Source organism: Brachyistius frenatus, unplaced genomic scaffold (assembly GCF_029030835.1).
Source record: "Brachyistius frenatus isolate BFR_SWC_R1_liver_20210118 unplaced genomic scaffold, ASM2903083v1 Contig_4, whole genome shotgun sequence".
Classification (NCBI taxonomy): Eukaryota; Metazoa; Chordata; class Actinopteri; family Embiotocidae; genus Brachyistius; species Brachyistius frenatus.
This window is the reverse complement of record NW_027210603.1, coordinates 7,693,733-7,710,082: the sequence shown is the minus strand read 5'-3', so window position 1 is coordinate 7,710,082 and position 16,350 is coordinate 7,693,733. Positions and strand designations below refer to the sequence as shown.

Below are 16,350 nucleotides of genomic sequence, written 5' to 3'. Positions count from 1 at the left end.
AACAACTGTTTCAAGTTTTCTTTTTTTTACACTACAAAGTAGTGTATTGTTGAAAATAAAAGTCGTTTTTCTCCTGACAGAATATTGCAACTAAAAAAAGAGAATGGGTAATTTTTTCATTTGCGTTTTCCAATAACCTGAGAGCAGAGGCTCTCATCTGTTTTGTCTGGTGAAACTAATTATTGTATCAGTGCAGTAAACTGGCTGAGTTTTCCTGTAACCACACTGGGACTAAGTAAATTACAGAAAAACAACATTGCACAAAATCAGTTGGTAAAAAAAACTAGACAGCTGGAGTCAAGAGTGTTTAAATAGAAATTTGTATTTACATCAATATCAACATCAACTGAAAAACAAAAAACAAATCTGTAATATACATCCTGCAAAATGACAGCTTATCTGACATCCAAACAAAGAAAAACAAACCAAATGATCTCTCGCTTCTTCTTGCACTTTAAACTCTACAAAGTTCCTTTTTTTCCTGAAGTAACAAATCCTGGACATAAAATGAAGTTGTTTCCTGAAAAATAGATGAGATATTGATATGTCTTAAAGTGGATTTCATTCCATTGGTATTTCTCTATCACAGCAAAACATGCTTTGTATTTTTTTGTTTTGTTTTTCTGAATGTAAAATCTGATAAGCTTCTCACTCGTGGAACAACCAATCCCATGTCCATAACCATCCTGACACTTTTACAGATCCATGATATGTACCCATTTACCATTAGAATAATATAACACGCATCATAAAAAATGTACACCAGAAACCTCAGAAACTATACACAGATGTGGAAAAATATCTTTGGATTGCGCATGTTGAAAAGGTAGATTCAGCGAGTTGAGAACAGTCAAAAGAACATGGTGGGAATAAAAATACACTTGATAGACAGAGCAGGTGGGAGGGAGAGAGGAGAACACTGCAAGAACCAGGCTTATTGGTGAACTGAGGAGATCTGTGCTCTCGACTTCACTGTACTGCAGACAGAACGCACACAGCTCAGCTCACACAGAACTCAACACAAATCATCACTTTATGTGTCAAACATTCAACACATCAGACACTCGTCACAAGTAAAAAGGTGCTGTGCTAAAAACATGAAATACATACCTTTTTTTGGGGGAAACTTAAAAAAGCAGTCAGAAAATGATAAACAAGGGAACAGAAACCCAAACATACCTGCGATATTTGCAAAAGCATGAAAAGAACCCATTAGTATTGACCAATGGGACACAAAAATACAACCAGGTCTTTGTGCAACAACGGGCCTTTAAAAAGCATGTTTGATATATTTTGTAGAATATTTACAATTCATATTCACAGAGGATATTTGAGACATCTAATACTGCAGTACCATTAGTTTGCTTAGAACAGGGATTATGATGCTCAGTTACAGTCTAAAGCATAGAGGTGAGAGTTATTGCTCCAATCTGCATAACATCGTAAACTGTGTGCTTATAGCTTCCAATGACTTTTAAGAATGAGGTGCATCCAAAGGATAAGAAAAGAGAAAAAGCAGAAACCCATTGTTGTGAAGGCATTGAATCTCTAGTAAGGCTGTAATGACGAAGAAATATTGCATCAATTGTTTTCCCCCCCCCACACAGAAGCCTCCAGGTAAAGTGCAGCTACAGCCAGTTGTACCGTAGTCCTGTTCTGCAGCCTGACCATGATGCTGAATACTGCCCGACAGCTTCAGGTTAGTCACCTGAATACACACACACACGCACACACACACACACACACACACACACACGTACACACACTGCTGCTTTATGTTTGTGTTGGTATGCAAAGCTTCAGCTGGGGATGAAACCCAGCCCACATTTGTCCTTGTTGGCCACTTCTTCCGGGGCCAACAGAGTGTTGTGCTGAGTTTTCTGTGTTACATTTTATACTGGGGAACTCCAACTGTGTGTGTGTGTGTGTGTGTGTGTGTGTGTGTGTGTGTGTGTGTGTGTGTGTGTGTGTGTGTGTGTGTGTGTGTGTGTGTGTGTGTGTGTGTGTGTGTGTGTGTGTGTGTGTGTGTGTGTCTCCTCTCATGGTCCAGCCTGCTCTGCCACAGCTGAAAGGGTCCAGTTTCTGCCGTCAGTCCTCAACAATACTTCTGCAGACACACAAAAACAGTTGAAATTAAAAAAAAAAAAAAAAAAACCTTTCCTTTAAATGTCTAACGTGTTTGAACTCAGCTGAACTTCATGTCAGCGCACTAAATCCCTCTGATTTACAGCATTTTCTACCTGATCAGGTCCTATCGGCATTCTGCCCATTCCCATAGGGTTCATGCCTATTTGAGCCTGCATCTGTCCTGGCATTTGGGCCATCTGCCCTGCACCGGCCCCACTGACCGGCCCAGGGCCACCCATGGAGTTGTTCATCATCATGGGTGCAAACTGGCCCTGGTTGCCCTGCTGGGGGAACGGTGGCTGGGGGTATGAGCTGGGAAAACACAAAAATAAAAGAAGTTATATACCTCTGCCACTTTACTGTGAGAAGTATCACACTCTTCAAACTACAAACCTACACTTGAATAACTGATGATTCAACAATGCTACATACTTGTTACGTGGCATGCCGCCCTGGGGCCAGCCTTTCATGTCTCCAGACGGGTACATGTGCCCCCCCTGAGCATTTCCCTGCATCCCTGGCATCATGGGGTTTTGTGGAGGACCTCCCATTCGCCCCTGTATCATGTTTCCTGGTGAGCTGCTACCAGGAGCAACGAATGATGGGTCCCCCTGCTGGTTCAGCCCTGCAAATACAACAACAGCAACAAGAGAACAGTCACGAGTGGGAAACTTAAAACATCCAGGAGAAACTGATACAGATGGCTGGCTCTGTCCCAGTCAACTCACCATAGTTACCTCCGTAGCTGAAACCCTGCTGTCCCGGCTGGTTCATGGGGGGGCCTCCCATGGGGCCGTCCATGCCTCCTGGTGCTGTGACATTAGGAGGGGGGCTGAAGCCTCCTGCTGCTCCCTGAACCTGCTGCTGCTGCTGTTGTTGCTGCTGCTGTTGTTGCTGCTGCTGTTGCTGTTGTTGTTGCTGCTGTTGCTGTTGTTGCTGTTGTTGCTGCTGCATCAGCATCATCATCCGCTGCCTCCTCATCTGCATGGTCATCATCTCCCTGCTGCGCTGAGCCATCATCTGGGCGTTCAGGAAACCAGGCTACAGATAAACATAATGATGACTTGGCTACCTTTATTAAAAGTGGCAAGTGAATGCAAACTACATTATATATGAAGGGCTGACTACACACCTGACCACTCATGCCTGCAGGCTGCATGCCCGGCTGCATGCCCGGCTGCATGCCCGGCTGCATACCCGGCTGCATGCCCGGCTGCATACCCGGCTGCATGCCCGGCTGCATGCCCGGACGCATGGCAGGGTTTACTCCAGGGTTATTTTCCATCTTAATGCCTTGTCGTGTCTGGTTCATAAACTGAAAGATGCAACAAAAGCACAACACTTTAATGCACCTTCTTTGATGTTCACAATTAATCAAAACACCCAGGAAGATAAATAACGCCAAGAAACAAGTTCACCTATTATATTTTCAGTCCAACACTATCTGTGTGTGTGTGTGTGTGTGTGTGTGTGTGTGTGTGTGTGTGTGTGTGTGTGTGTGTGTGTGTGTGTGTGTGTGTGTGTGTGTGTGTGTGTGTTTGTTTCTGTGTGTGCGCAAAATCACCTGCTGTCCCTGTAGTCTCTGCTGTAGCTGCAGTCGAAGAGGCTTGGTGGCAGTCATCATGCGAGGTCTTGTCATGTTGGCACGGGGGTTGCCCATCCCCCCCATGCCTGCCATTCCCGGGAAGACTCCTGTCTGGCCCATCTGATTCATCATTGGGTTGAAGCCTCCAGGAGACTGGCCTTGTATCGTGTTGCCGCCATAACTGGGCTGTATGCCCATGGAAGGGGGCCCGGGGGGCCCGGGGTAGCCCTGGCCGTACATGGGTTTTTGGTCGATGACTATGGAGGAGTCAGGCCCTGGGAAAGGCTCTGATGGAGTTCTCTGGCCTTGATCCTGGCCCTGCTGGTGGCCCTCAGGTCCCTGGGCCTGGTGTACAAAGTAGTTGTCATGTTAGTAGACAAAGGAAGTTTTACTGCAATTACCATGCCAGCAAGCAACACAAATCTTGCCAACAGTATTTAATTAAATTACTGCCAGAGCTGCCAGATGGGACTGCAGAGCACAGAGCTAAAAAACTCTGGGAGTTTAACAACATTTAATACAAGTTAACAGTCAAGTGGCTGCAACACTGGTTATGGATGTATGCAAGTCATAATTTACACTGTACCTGGCCTACTATTTCAGGGATGCCTAAGGCTCGGTCTATCTCCTGCAGAGCAATGACATCAGCAGTGTTGAGCAGAGAGTCCAGCTGGTCCAGAAGAGCCCGTTCATCACTTGGACCCTCGCTGTTAGCCAGGGGCCCCAGCAGCTCATTCAGGGGGTGTGCAAACTGGTCCCTAATCCAACAGAAGACAGAGTTAAGTGTTAAGTCCCATCAAGAAAAGAAGACTGCGATCACAGACTCTACTATCTGAATGTAGCCCGAGGTCGACGGAGTTAGAAACAATCCGGTGAGATTAAGCAAGTGCCGGTGCAAAGGGTTTTTACCTGTTTGTGTGGCTCTGTGGTCTGTCCATTCCCATGGCAGAGTCTGGCCAGGAGGGGGACTGAGGTGGGGGCCCACGTCCACCAAATGGGCTCATGCTCATTTTAGCTTCATGAGTACCTTCAGAGGTGAAAATGGGGAATGTAGGATTAAAAATGAGTCACATTATTTAGTTCATTTTAATACAGATGTTTATTAAACACAAATTGATCTAAATCATGAAACATGCTGGGTTCTCTCCGGGTACTCTGGCTTCCTCCCACCATCCAAAAAAAACATGCACTTCAGGTTAATTGGTGATTCTACAAATTTCCCTTAGGTGTGAATAAGAGCGTGAACGGTCTCTGTTTCCGTCTGTCTCTACGTGTTGGAGCTGTGATAGACTGGCGACCTGTCCAGGGTGAACCCTGCCTTCGCCCAAAGTGAGCTGGGATAGACTCCAGCCCCCCCGTGACCCTGTTCAGCATAAAGCGGGTATAGATAATGGATGGATGGATGAAACACGCACTAGTTACAAGAGACATACCCATATCCATAAGTTGCTGCTGCAGCATAGACCTGGTGTTTCCAGGTGCACTGTTGGAGCGGTTGATCATGGGTCCTCCCATTGGACCAGTGCGCCCCATGCCTGGGTGTCCCAGTCCTGCCACAGGGCTGCCAGTGGGTCTCGCCATCCCCCATTCTCCTGGGCCTGCCATGGGATGGCGCTGATGCATCCCCATGCCTCTGCCCACACCTCCTGAACAACACAAGAGTGTTTCACCAAAAAGCTTAGAAACAGTGAACGCAGCACACTAAACTTCTGTACTTTCAAAGATTGTGGGTTTAAGTAAAAATTTAACAGTAAGTAGTCGTGTTAAGAAGTAAGTGTTTAAGTTACTTGTTGGATTGCCCCGGGGTGGACACGCACTCATGCTTCCCGGAAAGCCGTTGGGCACGGCTCCAGGTCGGATAGGGGCGTCTATGTTCTCCTGTTTGACCAGCGTAGGACAAGGGACGTTCCTTCTTGTAGCCAGCCCGCCTCCTACCGCTCCCTCTCCACCCATTGGCTTAGCATCCATGGACAAAGCTCTTTGATAGGCAGCTCGCTGACTTGGAAGCATGGGGCCTCTCTCCCCGTCTGAAACAACACAATAGCAGGTTTAGGACACGTTTACACATTTGAATTTGATGACTGCTGCAGATTGAAAAGGATCCAGGATGTGACACCAAGTGACTGAAATCCCACATAACACAGCTGCTTTACTATCTTGACCAGGCATACTCTTGTTTTTTTTTGCAACCAGCATGTGCAGTATTTGACTAATCTATACATTGCACTTGATTATACTAACTCACCGTGTAAACTGTCAGGAATATTTCCCTGTTTGTTTCCCACTTCCTTCCCGGCTCTGGAGTCTGGTTCGGGGTAGAAGCCAGAGTTTTTCCTTGGGGCACCCAGAATGGTCTCCAGGGTCTCCGTCTGCACCACCAGAAAGCAAGAATGATCAAAAATAATGTCTGACTGGGAAGAATTAACAACATGCAAGAGATCTGGAGCAAAATAACTACCTCATCAGATGGCTCCAGCTTGACCTTGCCATCTGTGCAGTGGGGGTCCGAGCTGGTGACCCCCACTCCCTGAGCTCCTCTCCCCTCCAAATCTTCCAGCTTTGGCTTCACATCACCACCTTCTTTAGTGTCGTCTTTGTTGAGGAGGTAATGAAGGAGGGCGTGGGGTTTCTCCTTCTTAGGGCTGTGCTGCTCCGACTTTGATTCGGATCCTCTTCCCCCTCCGGGGGCTGCAGGTCCCGGCTCTGGTGCCCCTGAATCCAAGCTGCTCTTCCCGGTGGCCTCTGCTGTGATGCGAGCCACTTCATCGGGAGTGTTTCCGTTCTGCAGGAGCTTGTGGAGGATCTTGTGCTTCTCCTGCAGTGACTGACTTGTTAAATGTCCTGTGCCACCAGAAGAGGACACGGCACCATGATTCCCGCCTGTGGAGGAGGACACTCCTGTTGAGGAGGGACTGGTGACACCTGCTGTTCCGTCTTTAGCCTCAGGTGTGGCGCTGGTCTTGAAGCTTGGCGCGTGATTCGGTGGCACCAGCTCATCTGTCGGGGAGGTGAGGAGCTGCAGGAGCTTCTTGTGGCACGGATTGTCAGGGACCCGTCGGTTGGATTCTCCTCCACTCAGACCTGCCTCTCTGCTGGCCTGACTGTCTGGCTTGTCAGGAGGGCCCTCGCTGGTGGGTGTGTGTGGGTGCGATTGCTGCTCTCCGCCGGCTCCCAGTGAGCTGCCTGGGCTCTTGGAGTCAGAGTAGGCTGGGAGGCCCGGTTTACACGGTCCCCCTGTAGCCTGATTGGTGGAGTTGATGCTTGGGGAGCTGTCAGGCTTGTGAGGAGGAGGAGGAGAGGTGAGTGAGGAAGGCATTGGGTTGCCCACTCCATCACTGATGGCTTGAAGAGCATTCAACGAGCTGCTGGAGAAGGTGGCGCCCCCTCCTCCACCTCCTGAATTACCAGAGTGAGTGGAGCTCATGGGAGAGTTCATACCTGCAAAGGACACAACCATGAAGTGAAAAAAAAACAAATGTCAGAAAACATGTGATTTAAGAAGGTGTGATTATCTCCATCTAGTTAACTTGCATATCAAATGTTGCTGATTGTTCTTGAGACCTCTAAAAAAGTTTAGCTCATACCTCCGGGAGAAAAGGGGCTGGCAACCGTCTTGGGGCTTCCTCTGATTCTGGGTGAACCCATGACATTTTGAGGACTGTTAATCCCTGGATTGGCCTGGGAGGGGCTGGTCATTCCCATCCCATACCCTCCACCTCCAGCTCCGTGGAACTGACCCATGTGCTGATGTTGGTGCTGCTGCTGCTGCTGCTGCTGCTGCTGCTGCTGCTGCTGGTGCTGGTGCTGGTGCTGGTGCTGCTGGTGCATACCATGATGGCCCATCTGATTCATGGACCCCATTTGGTTCATTGGATGCATGGAATTTATTTGATTCATCTGACCCATGTTGTTCATTTGATGCATGGAATTAATTTGATTCATCTGATGCATGTGATTCATCTGATGCATGGGGTTCATTTGATTCATCTGGTTAATGGGATTCATGCGGCCGCCCCCTGCGTATGGAGGCCCTCCTCTCTGTGGCATGTTGCCCTGTTCAGCCATGCTGTAGCCCCTGCTCATGCCCATGCTACCTCCAGGGCCCATGTTCATCTGTTGGTTGGGATTGTTCACACCCATGTTTTGAGGCCTCAAGCCACCACCCTGGTTCCCACGGTAACCATTGTGCTCTCTGACAAGAAAATTCAAATAACGGTCATTGAAAACAGAAGACTGATTAATCTCAAAGGTGTAGTAAAATCATATTACTAGGTAGTGTAAATTGTTAGAGCATTTGTACCTTTGTAGCAAGTGTGTGGACAGGAAAGAGTGCGGCTCATTTGTGTTGGGATTCCTACAGAGGTCACTCCTCGTCTGGGCTGTAACTGGGGTGCCATCAGAGAGCGAGAAGCGGTAGAGTGGAGTCTCCGCGTGGCTATTATGGAAAGCTGGAGCAAAAAAAGAAGAATTAAAGTCCCGCCAAATTAGCTGGTATCAAACAAAGGCATACACACTATCAACATTCAAAACAAACAGCTAATAAACCCGCTGCCATATGTTGTGGTACAATAACCAATGTATTTTCCCCTGACACAACACAGAGGCAAGATAACATGATGAAAGTCAAAACTGCAATGAGAACATGTCACGCATACCTCTTCATCAAAGCTTTGCTTTCTAGCTTCTTCTTTTACAATTCCCCTTTATATAAAGTGATCTGCTGACATAAATGCATTGATTTCTATCTCTAAATAAAATGTTTCTATCAAGATGCCATGCAGTCATCACCATTGACCAAGTACTGACTGTACTTTCTGTAGTTGCAGTAAAAGACCTATCGTAATCTGAAGTGGAACAATTTGATTACGAGTCCACTGGCTGCATTGACAGCAATAAATGTGTGCATTTTTTCGAAAAGAAAACCAATTTGAGATTCAGAGGCTGCGACAAACTGAAGAGACTTTTCAGGAATCACAGCAGTGCTGCAAGTTGGGAATAGAGACCACTGTCTTGCTTTCTACACAACTAAATGACGACTAGTTGGGTCAAACAGTCTAGGGCAATGCACAGCTTAGTCATGGGCAGTAACGATCCTGCTTTAGCCCTGCCCCCAAACAGGACTATTAAGATTACAGGTCAACACAGTGATCATTCACTGTATACTGTGGATACCCTGCATGGTCATCCTCTGTTACACATCAGACAGTCAGTGTAATTCAATGCGTCACGTAATGTTTTCTGCTGTAGTGGAGATTATATATTAATAGTGTTGCCCTGTTATTCATATCCCACATACCAAACATTTTAAAGTGATGACTTGTGTTCTGCTACATTCCTTATATACTTTTGTGATTGCTGCCTTCATAAGAAAGCTCAACCTGTTCTCCCGATGCCAATGAAAAAAGATCATAACAATGTCTAAGACGATGCTTTGATTTTAAGTAATCTACTCGCATTGAAAACACAAGTGTGGAAATGAAGTTGCTATTGCATATATTTGTTAATGCACACAAACTTATTTAGTTGAGGACGGAGTGATGGTGGCAGGAGAGGTTGGACGGTAGGGAGACACACAGCTACGTACCATCTTGGTAGTGGCGTTTGTAAGACCACGGTTGTCCATCGCTTCGATGGAGGAACATCTGCATGCAGCGTCTCACCAGGTCCTCCCAGCCTGGACGCATAGTGGTGTGAAGGGAGCTCTGCTGTTCAATTTCAATCAGTTTACCTGCAACAGATGATGCACAGTTAGTATTAGAAAGCCTGAACTTTAGGTATAGGGCATATTCCTAATATGGTGTATTAAGACATCTCTAAATATGTAGAATAGCGTGGCATTAAAAGTCACATTGTGGTATCAGTACAAGTGATGAAAGTATAAATAAATACATTTTATTTAAAAGGGACAACCACACATTAACAAATGTCACTTAACACTGAATTTTTAACTTCAGCTTGTTTGACTAAGTAAGCGGCTGTGCCTAAGAAAAAACATTTCCAAATGTCATGTTATATGTATGAAGGCATTCACACGTTTGGGCTCCGTGGGCAAATTAAATATTTTGTTCATTTTTAGTGAAAAGACAAATACAATCCCTGCAGTATGATTTCCCGCTGATGACATATAGAGCGTCCAGCCCTGCGTCAGCTAAACTTTCCTGCAGCTTTTTTAAATCATACGGCAAGTTTTCGTGGTCTTTCAGAGGTCATCTTGGCTTCCACAGCTCGTCTCAATGACATTTCTTTATGGAAATTTCGAGCTCGAAGCACTGACATCTTCTGACAGCCTTCCCCTGCTTTGTAGGCATCAATTATATTCTTATATCTTCTGTTGCTCAGAGGAGCCAATGGTTGTTAAATCTTACCACAACGATTGAAGTGTCAGACACCTTATGAGGCTGTGGAGCTGTCATGAGCCGACAATGCTTGACCTGCCTTATAAGTCTTAATCAGTCAATTAAAGCCTGGGGATTTAATTAAGTTATCAAACTTTATTCGTAGAGAGGTGTTCATTCTTTAAATTAAAATTTTAATGTTCATGAAATAAAGTTCATTAGCATTTGAAGAGAAGCTCATTTTTCCATGCGCGTTTGCTGCAGGGCTCTTTTTCAATTCAAAAATCAACTTAACATTTCATCTGCATCAAAGTTTTCATACAGCTGTACACAAAATGAACACACTTGGGTCAGTACTTGCATCTACTGGGTGTAACACAGTGGGCACTTACCAGACAGTTCATGGCGAGTGCTGAACCTCTCTGTCCTCTCTACAGCGGTGATGCGTCGAGCCACACAGATCATACATGACTGCAAATCTGAGTAAAGAGGCAACGCAATGTTAGGTCCTCATTAGACTACACAGGAGGAGAAACTGAAGAGTCAACTATTTGCAAAATGCAAGTGAAATAAACTTAGCAAACAACATAGAAGATGACCGGTCTGCACACTATGTGGAAGCCAAGTACAACAATAGGTAATAAAAACGAGTCCTGTTTTGCAGCACAAATGTTGGTGAACTCATCATAATATCATCTGCATTAATATACGTTAGAGGTTGTTTCTTGAACATTTTTACATCTATTTTTTTTTTTTTTAATCTGAAAACTACTACAACAGCAAAAATATTCAAAACTGTAAACTTTGGCTTTTACCATCTCCCTCCTCCATCATGGCCCGGGGCTGTGTGAGAGCAAAACACTGCATGGTCTCATAGCGTTGGCCCGCGGGTCTCTCCTCTGACAACCCATGACTCTGACTGTGGACAAAGTTCACCAGCATACGACAGTTGAAGGTGTGGCTCTTCTGACGGGTGGCCTCACCACCCCATGATGCTCCATTTGGTGCTGTGAAGAGGAAAAAGGACAAACCAGTGACCAGGACTGTGTGTGTGTGTGTGTGTGTGTGTGTGTGTGTGTGTGTGTGTGTGTGTGTGTGTGTGTGTGTGTGTGTGTGTGTGTGTGTGTGTGTGTGTGTGTGTGTGTGTGTTCAATCATGTACACACATATGTAAGTGGTATGAATGATCTTAAACGTGTTCACAACGACACAGGTATGGACTCATATCTCACCATTAGACTTGGGTAGATTCTTGTGAAACTCCTCTCTGTCCTCATCGTGAATGATGTTGTACACACTGGTGTTGATCAGCTCCTCCTGCTTGTACTGCAGGTACTGCGTCACATTGTCTGACACAAATACAATGCTGCCCTCTCGGTTGACCACAAACAGAAAGCCGTCCAAGGCCTAAGAACAGCAGGGACACAAACGTGGACAGTTGAGTGAAGTGAAGACTAATCAATGCAAAAATCAGTCATTATTGGTCGCTCCTGTCGAAGCCAGCTCAGATGTTTTTGTCAACATATGAGCAATGACGGCAAAGCACCAGCCCAGCATATGGAGGGGCTGCTAATTGGTGTTGGCCCCGAGTGACCGTCCCCAAGCTGACCTGTAGGAGCAGCGGTCCCAGATGGTCTTTGTCAATGACCCCTTGACCAGTGGAGGACACATCCGCCTTCTGAACATCGTCATCGCTGCAAGAACTCTTTCCTGAGGACAGATGAAGCACATCGCTTTGCTGATGAAGAGAATTATAATTCTACAATTTGGCACCGGGACTTTTTACCTAGTGCTTTACATATTACAAATTATTCCATATAACAACTTTAATACTTAGAACACTTTGTTGACAGGTTTTGATACGTGTGCTGCGTGACTGGGATGTTTCAGACACAATATACTAGATATTTTTTGTATGTCCCTTTATCATACTGTCTGCCATAATTTCAAGTCAACCATTCTATGATTTACCGCTTCGCTATTAAAATAAAATATATTTTCTGGCCACCAGATGGCAGCACATGTCATGAGTGCATGGTTAGCATGCCTTTCTATTTTTAAAATCAGCATGTGTCTGAGGCTTTGTTAGATACCACTCTATTTCGCGGGGTCATTCGTGGTGAGACACTAAGCATGATTAAAAACAGTTTGACACTTGATTAAATACTATTTCAAAAATGGCTGTACAACCAAACAGAGATGGGAAAACAGTCAGTGACGTGAAAAAATACACACATCCAAGAAACTGTCCACAAAGAGGAAAGATGTGTAAACAAGGGGTGGGGGTGGGAAAAGGTGCATTAAATAGACAACAGACAGAGGACAGAAGAAAACAGGGAGGCCCTCCATCATTCCCATTGTGTTACTATGGTAACTTGGCTGCACAACACCAGGACTTGCAGTAGCCAGCTGTGACCCTGTGGGTAGATTCCAATATGATTGCTCTCTTTCTTGCTGCCCCACTTATCCTCTCAGATCTAATCTCAAAAAAGCTAAAAACAGGTGGAGGAAAATATCCGCCTCTGCGTATTTAATCAAGTCAAATCTGCAAAATGATTGGAAAATGGCCTACGGATAGGAGCGACTCTCTATAAGGTCTGATTTCTGAGTCTCCACTGTCATTAGTCTCCCAGAGAGGAGCAGGGTTTGGCACTAACAGATACTCACTGTCACTGACAGCCTTGAGCCATGACCACCAAGGATTGGTCTCAATTACTGGTGTTCATTTACCCCCAGCGATACACACAGCCAAACTGGCTGTCGGTCTGAAGCGGCCTGGCCATGAACCAAACACACCACTTCATCGCTGGGATCATCTGTCCTGCAGGAGGGTACTTGACAAGCCTAACTTTACCCACTGGTCACTCCACAAACACAAAGAGGAAAAAACAACAAGAGCAAAAAAAAAAAAAAAAAAAAAAAAGGGAAATTATACTTGTTCGTATGTGTCTGTGCTCAGGACCGGGAGTGTATGGGTGTAATTTGCACAGAGGTGGTACCTTGCTCTTTGATTTGTCTGATCTGCCTCACAGTCTCCTTGAGGATGGCACATTTGTCAGGCTTGACGTTGAAGCTGTCAATGTTCGAGAGGTTGGCAGAGATGAGCTCAGCCAGCTCCTCGATGTACTTGCTCTCCTGTTCCCTCCGACGCTTGTCACACCTGCCGGGGCGCCAAGGGGATTAGACATGTTGCCATGACAACCTCACCTCCCCATGCCCCATCCGTATGCAGGCCATACGGCCCATACAGGGCTCAGATGAACCGAGTTATTTTGTTAGCAGCAGACACACGTTTGAACTGGGGATGCTAACGGGAGGTCAGGAGGAAAAAAGTGACCAGACGGAACTTGCTGACATTCACACTTAAAACAGCAGAAGAGACAGTGGACTGATGCATGAAATCCATTCAACAGAAGTTGGAGCACTCACCCTAAGCCTGGTGTGTCACAGGTGGACAGTTTACGTTTGCGGTCGGAGCACAGCGGCTCCAACGAGTTGTCTCCTACGCCACTCATCTTCAGCACATATCAGCACCTGTAACACAACCGCACATCATATATACACACATATACAGCTGGTGCAATGTCATCAAAGAGGATGACGTGAGAGTGTTGTTTTATATACTCATATGTGCGGTACAATCCAATCAAAAGATAAGTGTGGACTCAGCTGTTTTTTTGCCAAGGCCGCTCAGAAATGAGTGGCTATAAACGAAGTGACTTCCATGGAAGAGTAGAGTCCTACAGATTTATAAGGGCAGCATATCCAGTTAGTAAAGCAGCCTTGGTTTCTGCTCTATGTTTGATGGGAGTGAAATCTCATCTGTTCCACTGCGAGGAGCGACTGATGATGATGTAGTGATTTGGAGCCTCGGGGGAGATGGGTCATCCTGCGTTCAGCCAGCCTGCCCACTAGAAGGATACCACTCTGCTAGCAGCAGCAGCACCACACAAATCAGTTAGTACATGCTCAGGCATGTCACGGCACAGTCCGTAAGGGAGAAGACTGATAGTAGCTACAGTCACAGCAAGGCACATAGTCACCAGTCTGCCCCTTTTGTCTAACTGCCTGAGACTGCACCAGTAAAAACTACACTGCTCAGGCTTGTGAGCCTTCATACTAGACATCTGTTCTTTTTTCCAATAGGTTTTAACTACCATTTCCACCATACCATCTCCAGAAAATCCTCTCTCTCTCTCTCTCTCTCCCTCTCTCCCTCCCCTCTCCCTCCCTCCCTGGGTGTAGCAATAGTGAGCTGGGGACCCTTCCCTTGTTTTCTTGCTCTGGCATTGCCCTGTGTCTGACCCCTCAGAGTTCACATTAGAGGAAACCCCTGTAGCCAGCCTCTAAGGTCACTGCTCTTTCCGATTCCCACCCAGAAACGCACACAAAACTGTAGTATGTGGCTGTACAACTTCTACTGCAACACCATAACATAGCTCAGTGAGCTCATTCCAGAGAGGAAAAGTGTAGAGCGGATGGGAGCCATTATGCAACTCCTGCTCTGCAACTGCATGCTAGGACATGCAGCTCAGTCACCCACCACCACCACTACTACTACTACTACTACTACTACTACTAGAAGAGCACCAGGACTCCGACACGCACTCCGTACCATAAATCTGCATTGCATGCTTCTTGTCCATCTACCTTTCAGCAGGCCTTTCTAAATCTGGCTGTGGTGTTCTGGCTGTGGCTCTCGCTGCCCCTCCTCCCCGCCCGCCCCTCCTCTCTTTCTTCCTTCCTTCCTTCCTCCCTCCCTGGTTTCTGTCCTAAGGCTCACCTCTGCAGCAGTGGAGAAAGATGACATCAGCTCTCAGTCAGCTTTACATCCTGAAACGGACAAACAGCAGTGCGGCGGGCTGCTGGAGCCTTTCTGAGAATAGGGTTGTACAACAGAGTAGTACCATAGAGAAGCTATCCTGAAAACCAGTCGGTTCCTACACAGAAATGCAGCGTTCTTCTAAAAAGCGTCTGGGGTCTCCGTTATGGATAACTGTAGCAAAAGAACTCTCTATTTACTGTGGTTTTCATGTTCATACATTTCATTAGCACACTCATGTAAATATTTTAAAAGTATGACAGGACTGAGATCACATAGAAACACCTCACAAGTAGGCAACCCCTTTCAAGCAGAGTGATAGACTGTCAGCAGCAGCCCACCAAAACCACAGAAGAGTCTCAACAGGCCACTGAACTGAGTCAGCTTCATCTGGGAATGTGAAACTTGCTCAGTGACAAGATGAGATGTTCCACAAACCATCAACTACACAAAGAATAGCTGCCAAAGTGAGATGTATGACAGCTCAAAGTTAAAAATTAAATGGTTTAATTCTTTAATGCATTTTCCATGTCGAGGTAGTGTACAAGTGAGTGATTTTGTACATTTGTTGCATGCTCACCTTGGCCAGTACAAGCCCCAGTCAAACTCCATTCACGGTCGAGTGTCACTTCAGTGTCTTCACATCTCCTGAAAACAGAGAAAATTCAAAAGGTCATGAACTCTTGTTCTCTCTAAACCTCTCGACTCAATTATTCGATTACAGACCTCTGTCGCTTCCTATGAAAACAGCATGAGCTTGTTCTGTTTTTTTTTCTTTTACACAAATTCATGGGAAAAACTGATTTCTAAAATTGCACAGGAAGTCACAGCAGATAACATCCTGTTTGCGTCCTCCCCTCAGCCTGTTCCACTGCGTCATCACTTCCCTTTCCTGGAAATGTGGCCACTCATCCACCCTATTTTCATATTCTGTTTATCAGTCTGGTTCCCCGTCGTCCTGGTTCTTACTCCCACCTTGTACGATTGCTGCTGGCCATCAGAGGGCTTTCAAAGCTTAGCTAACTCAGCATTCAGCAGAGAACAATGCAGCATGAAACTAATCCCCTTTTCACAAAAGGTTAGAAAATTCCTGCAAAATGTATAAAATGATTTTATGGTAGTTAAAACAAGAAGTAAAAATAATTCCCATTTACGATTGCTGGTAACCAAGGCACTTCTGACCAAGTCACCCTTTTCCCCTACCATTTCTTTTTTAATATACATGTATCTGTGCGATGGTAACCATTCTGTCAAAGCTTTTATAACCTTCAGTATTTTAGAATTAGATTTCTAATCAGAATAATAAAATCCCTCCAGTGGTTTGTGTTTTCTCATCACAGCAACTGTAAAAGCTTTCATCAACAGAATAGAAGCTCTCTTGGGCAATGTTTACAGTTACAATGTTACACTCGGATATAATAACTTTTTTTTAAATTTTTATTATTTACCAACATTTTTTCAATCCACAAATTAATTTTGGAG

The 16,350-nt window shown here is 45.6% G+C and overlaps 1 protein-coding gene across 4 annotated transcripts in view; it reads right to left on the bottom strand.

Annotated features, from left to right (window-relative positions):
* Positions 1-306: 306 nt before the first annotated feature.
* Positions 307-16,350, bottom strand: part of ncoa3 (nuclear receptor coactivator 3) — a 30,599-nt gene continuing 14,555 nt past the window's right edge. Inside the window, exons 2-23 of one of the 4 annotated variants that reach the window (XM_069713522.1) lie at positions 15,449-15,516; positions 13,476-13,580; positions 13,046-13,206; positions 11,656-11,756; positions 11,279-11,453; positions 10,863-11,054; positions 10,440-10,526; positions 9,297-9,440; positions 8,013-8,160; positions 7,297-7,904; positions 6,171-7,150; positions 5,958-6,081; positions 5,500-5,739; positions 5,146-5,358; positions 4,622-4,739; positions 4,299-4,470; positions 3,692-4,057; positions 3,260-3,442; positions 2,856-3,168; positions 2,560-2,752; positions 2,241-2,439; positions 307-2,107 (exon numbers count right to left, since the gene is read on the bottom strand). In XM_069713522.1, coding sequence (XP_069569623.1) covers positions 2,096-2,107; positions 2,241-2,439; positions 2,560-2,752; positions 2,856-3,168; positions 3,260-3,442; positions 3,692-4,057; positions 4,299-4,470; positions 4,622-4,739; positions 5,146-5,358; positions 5,500-5,739; positions 5,958-6,081; positions 6,171-7,150; positions 7,297-7,904; positions 8,013-8,160; positions 9,297-9,440; positions 10,440-10,526; positions 10,863-11,054; positions 11,279-11,453; positions 11,656-11,756; positions 13,046-13,206; positions 13,476-13,561 — 4,815 coding nt within the window. In that variant the 5' untranslated portion in view covers positions 13,562-13,580; positions 15,449-15,516 and the 3' untranslated portion in view covers positions 307-2,095. The other 3 variants (XM_069713496.1, XM_069713505.1, XM_069713514.1) reach the window with 3 other exon arrangements.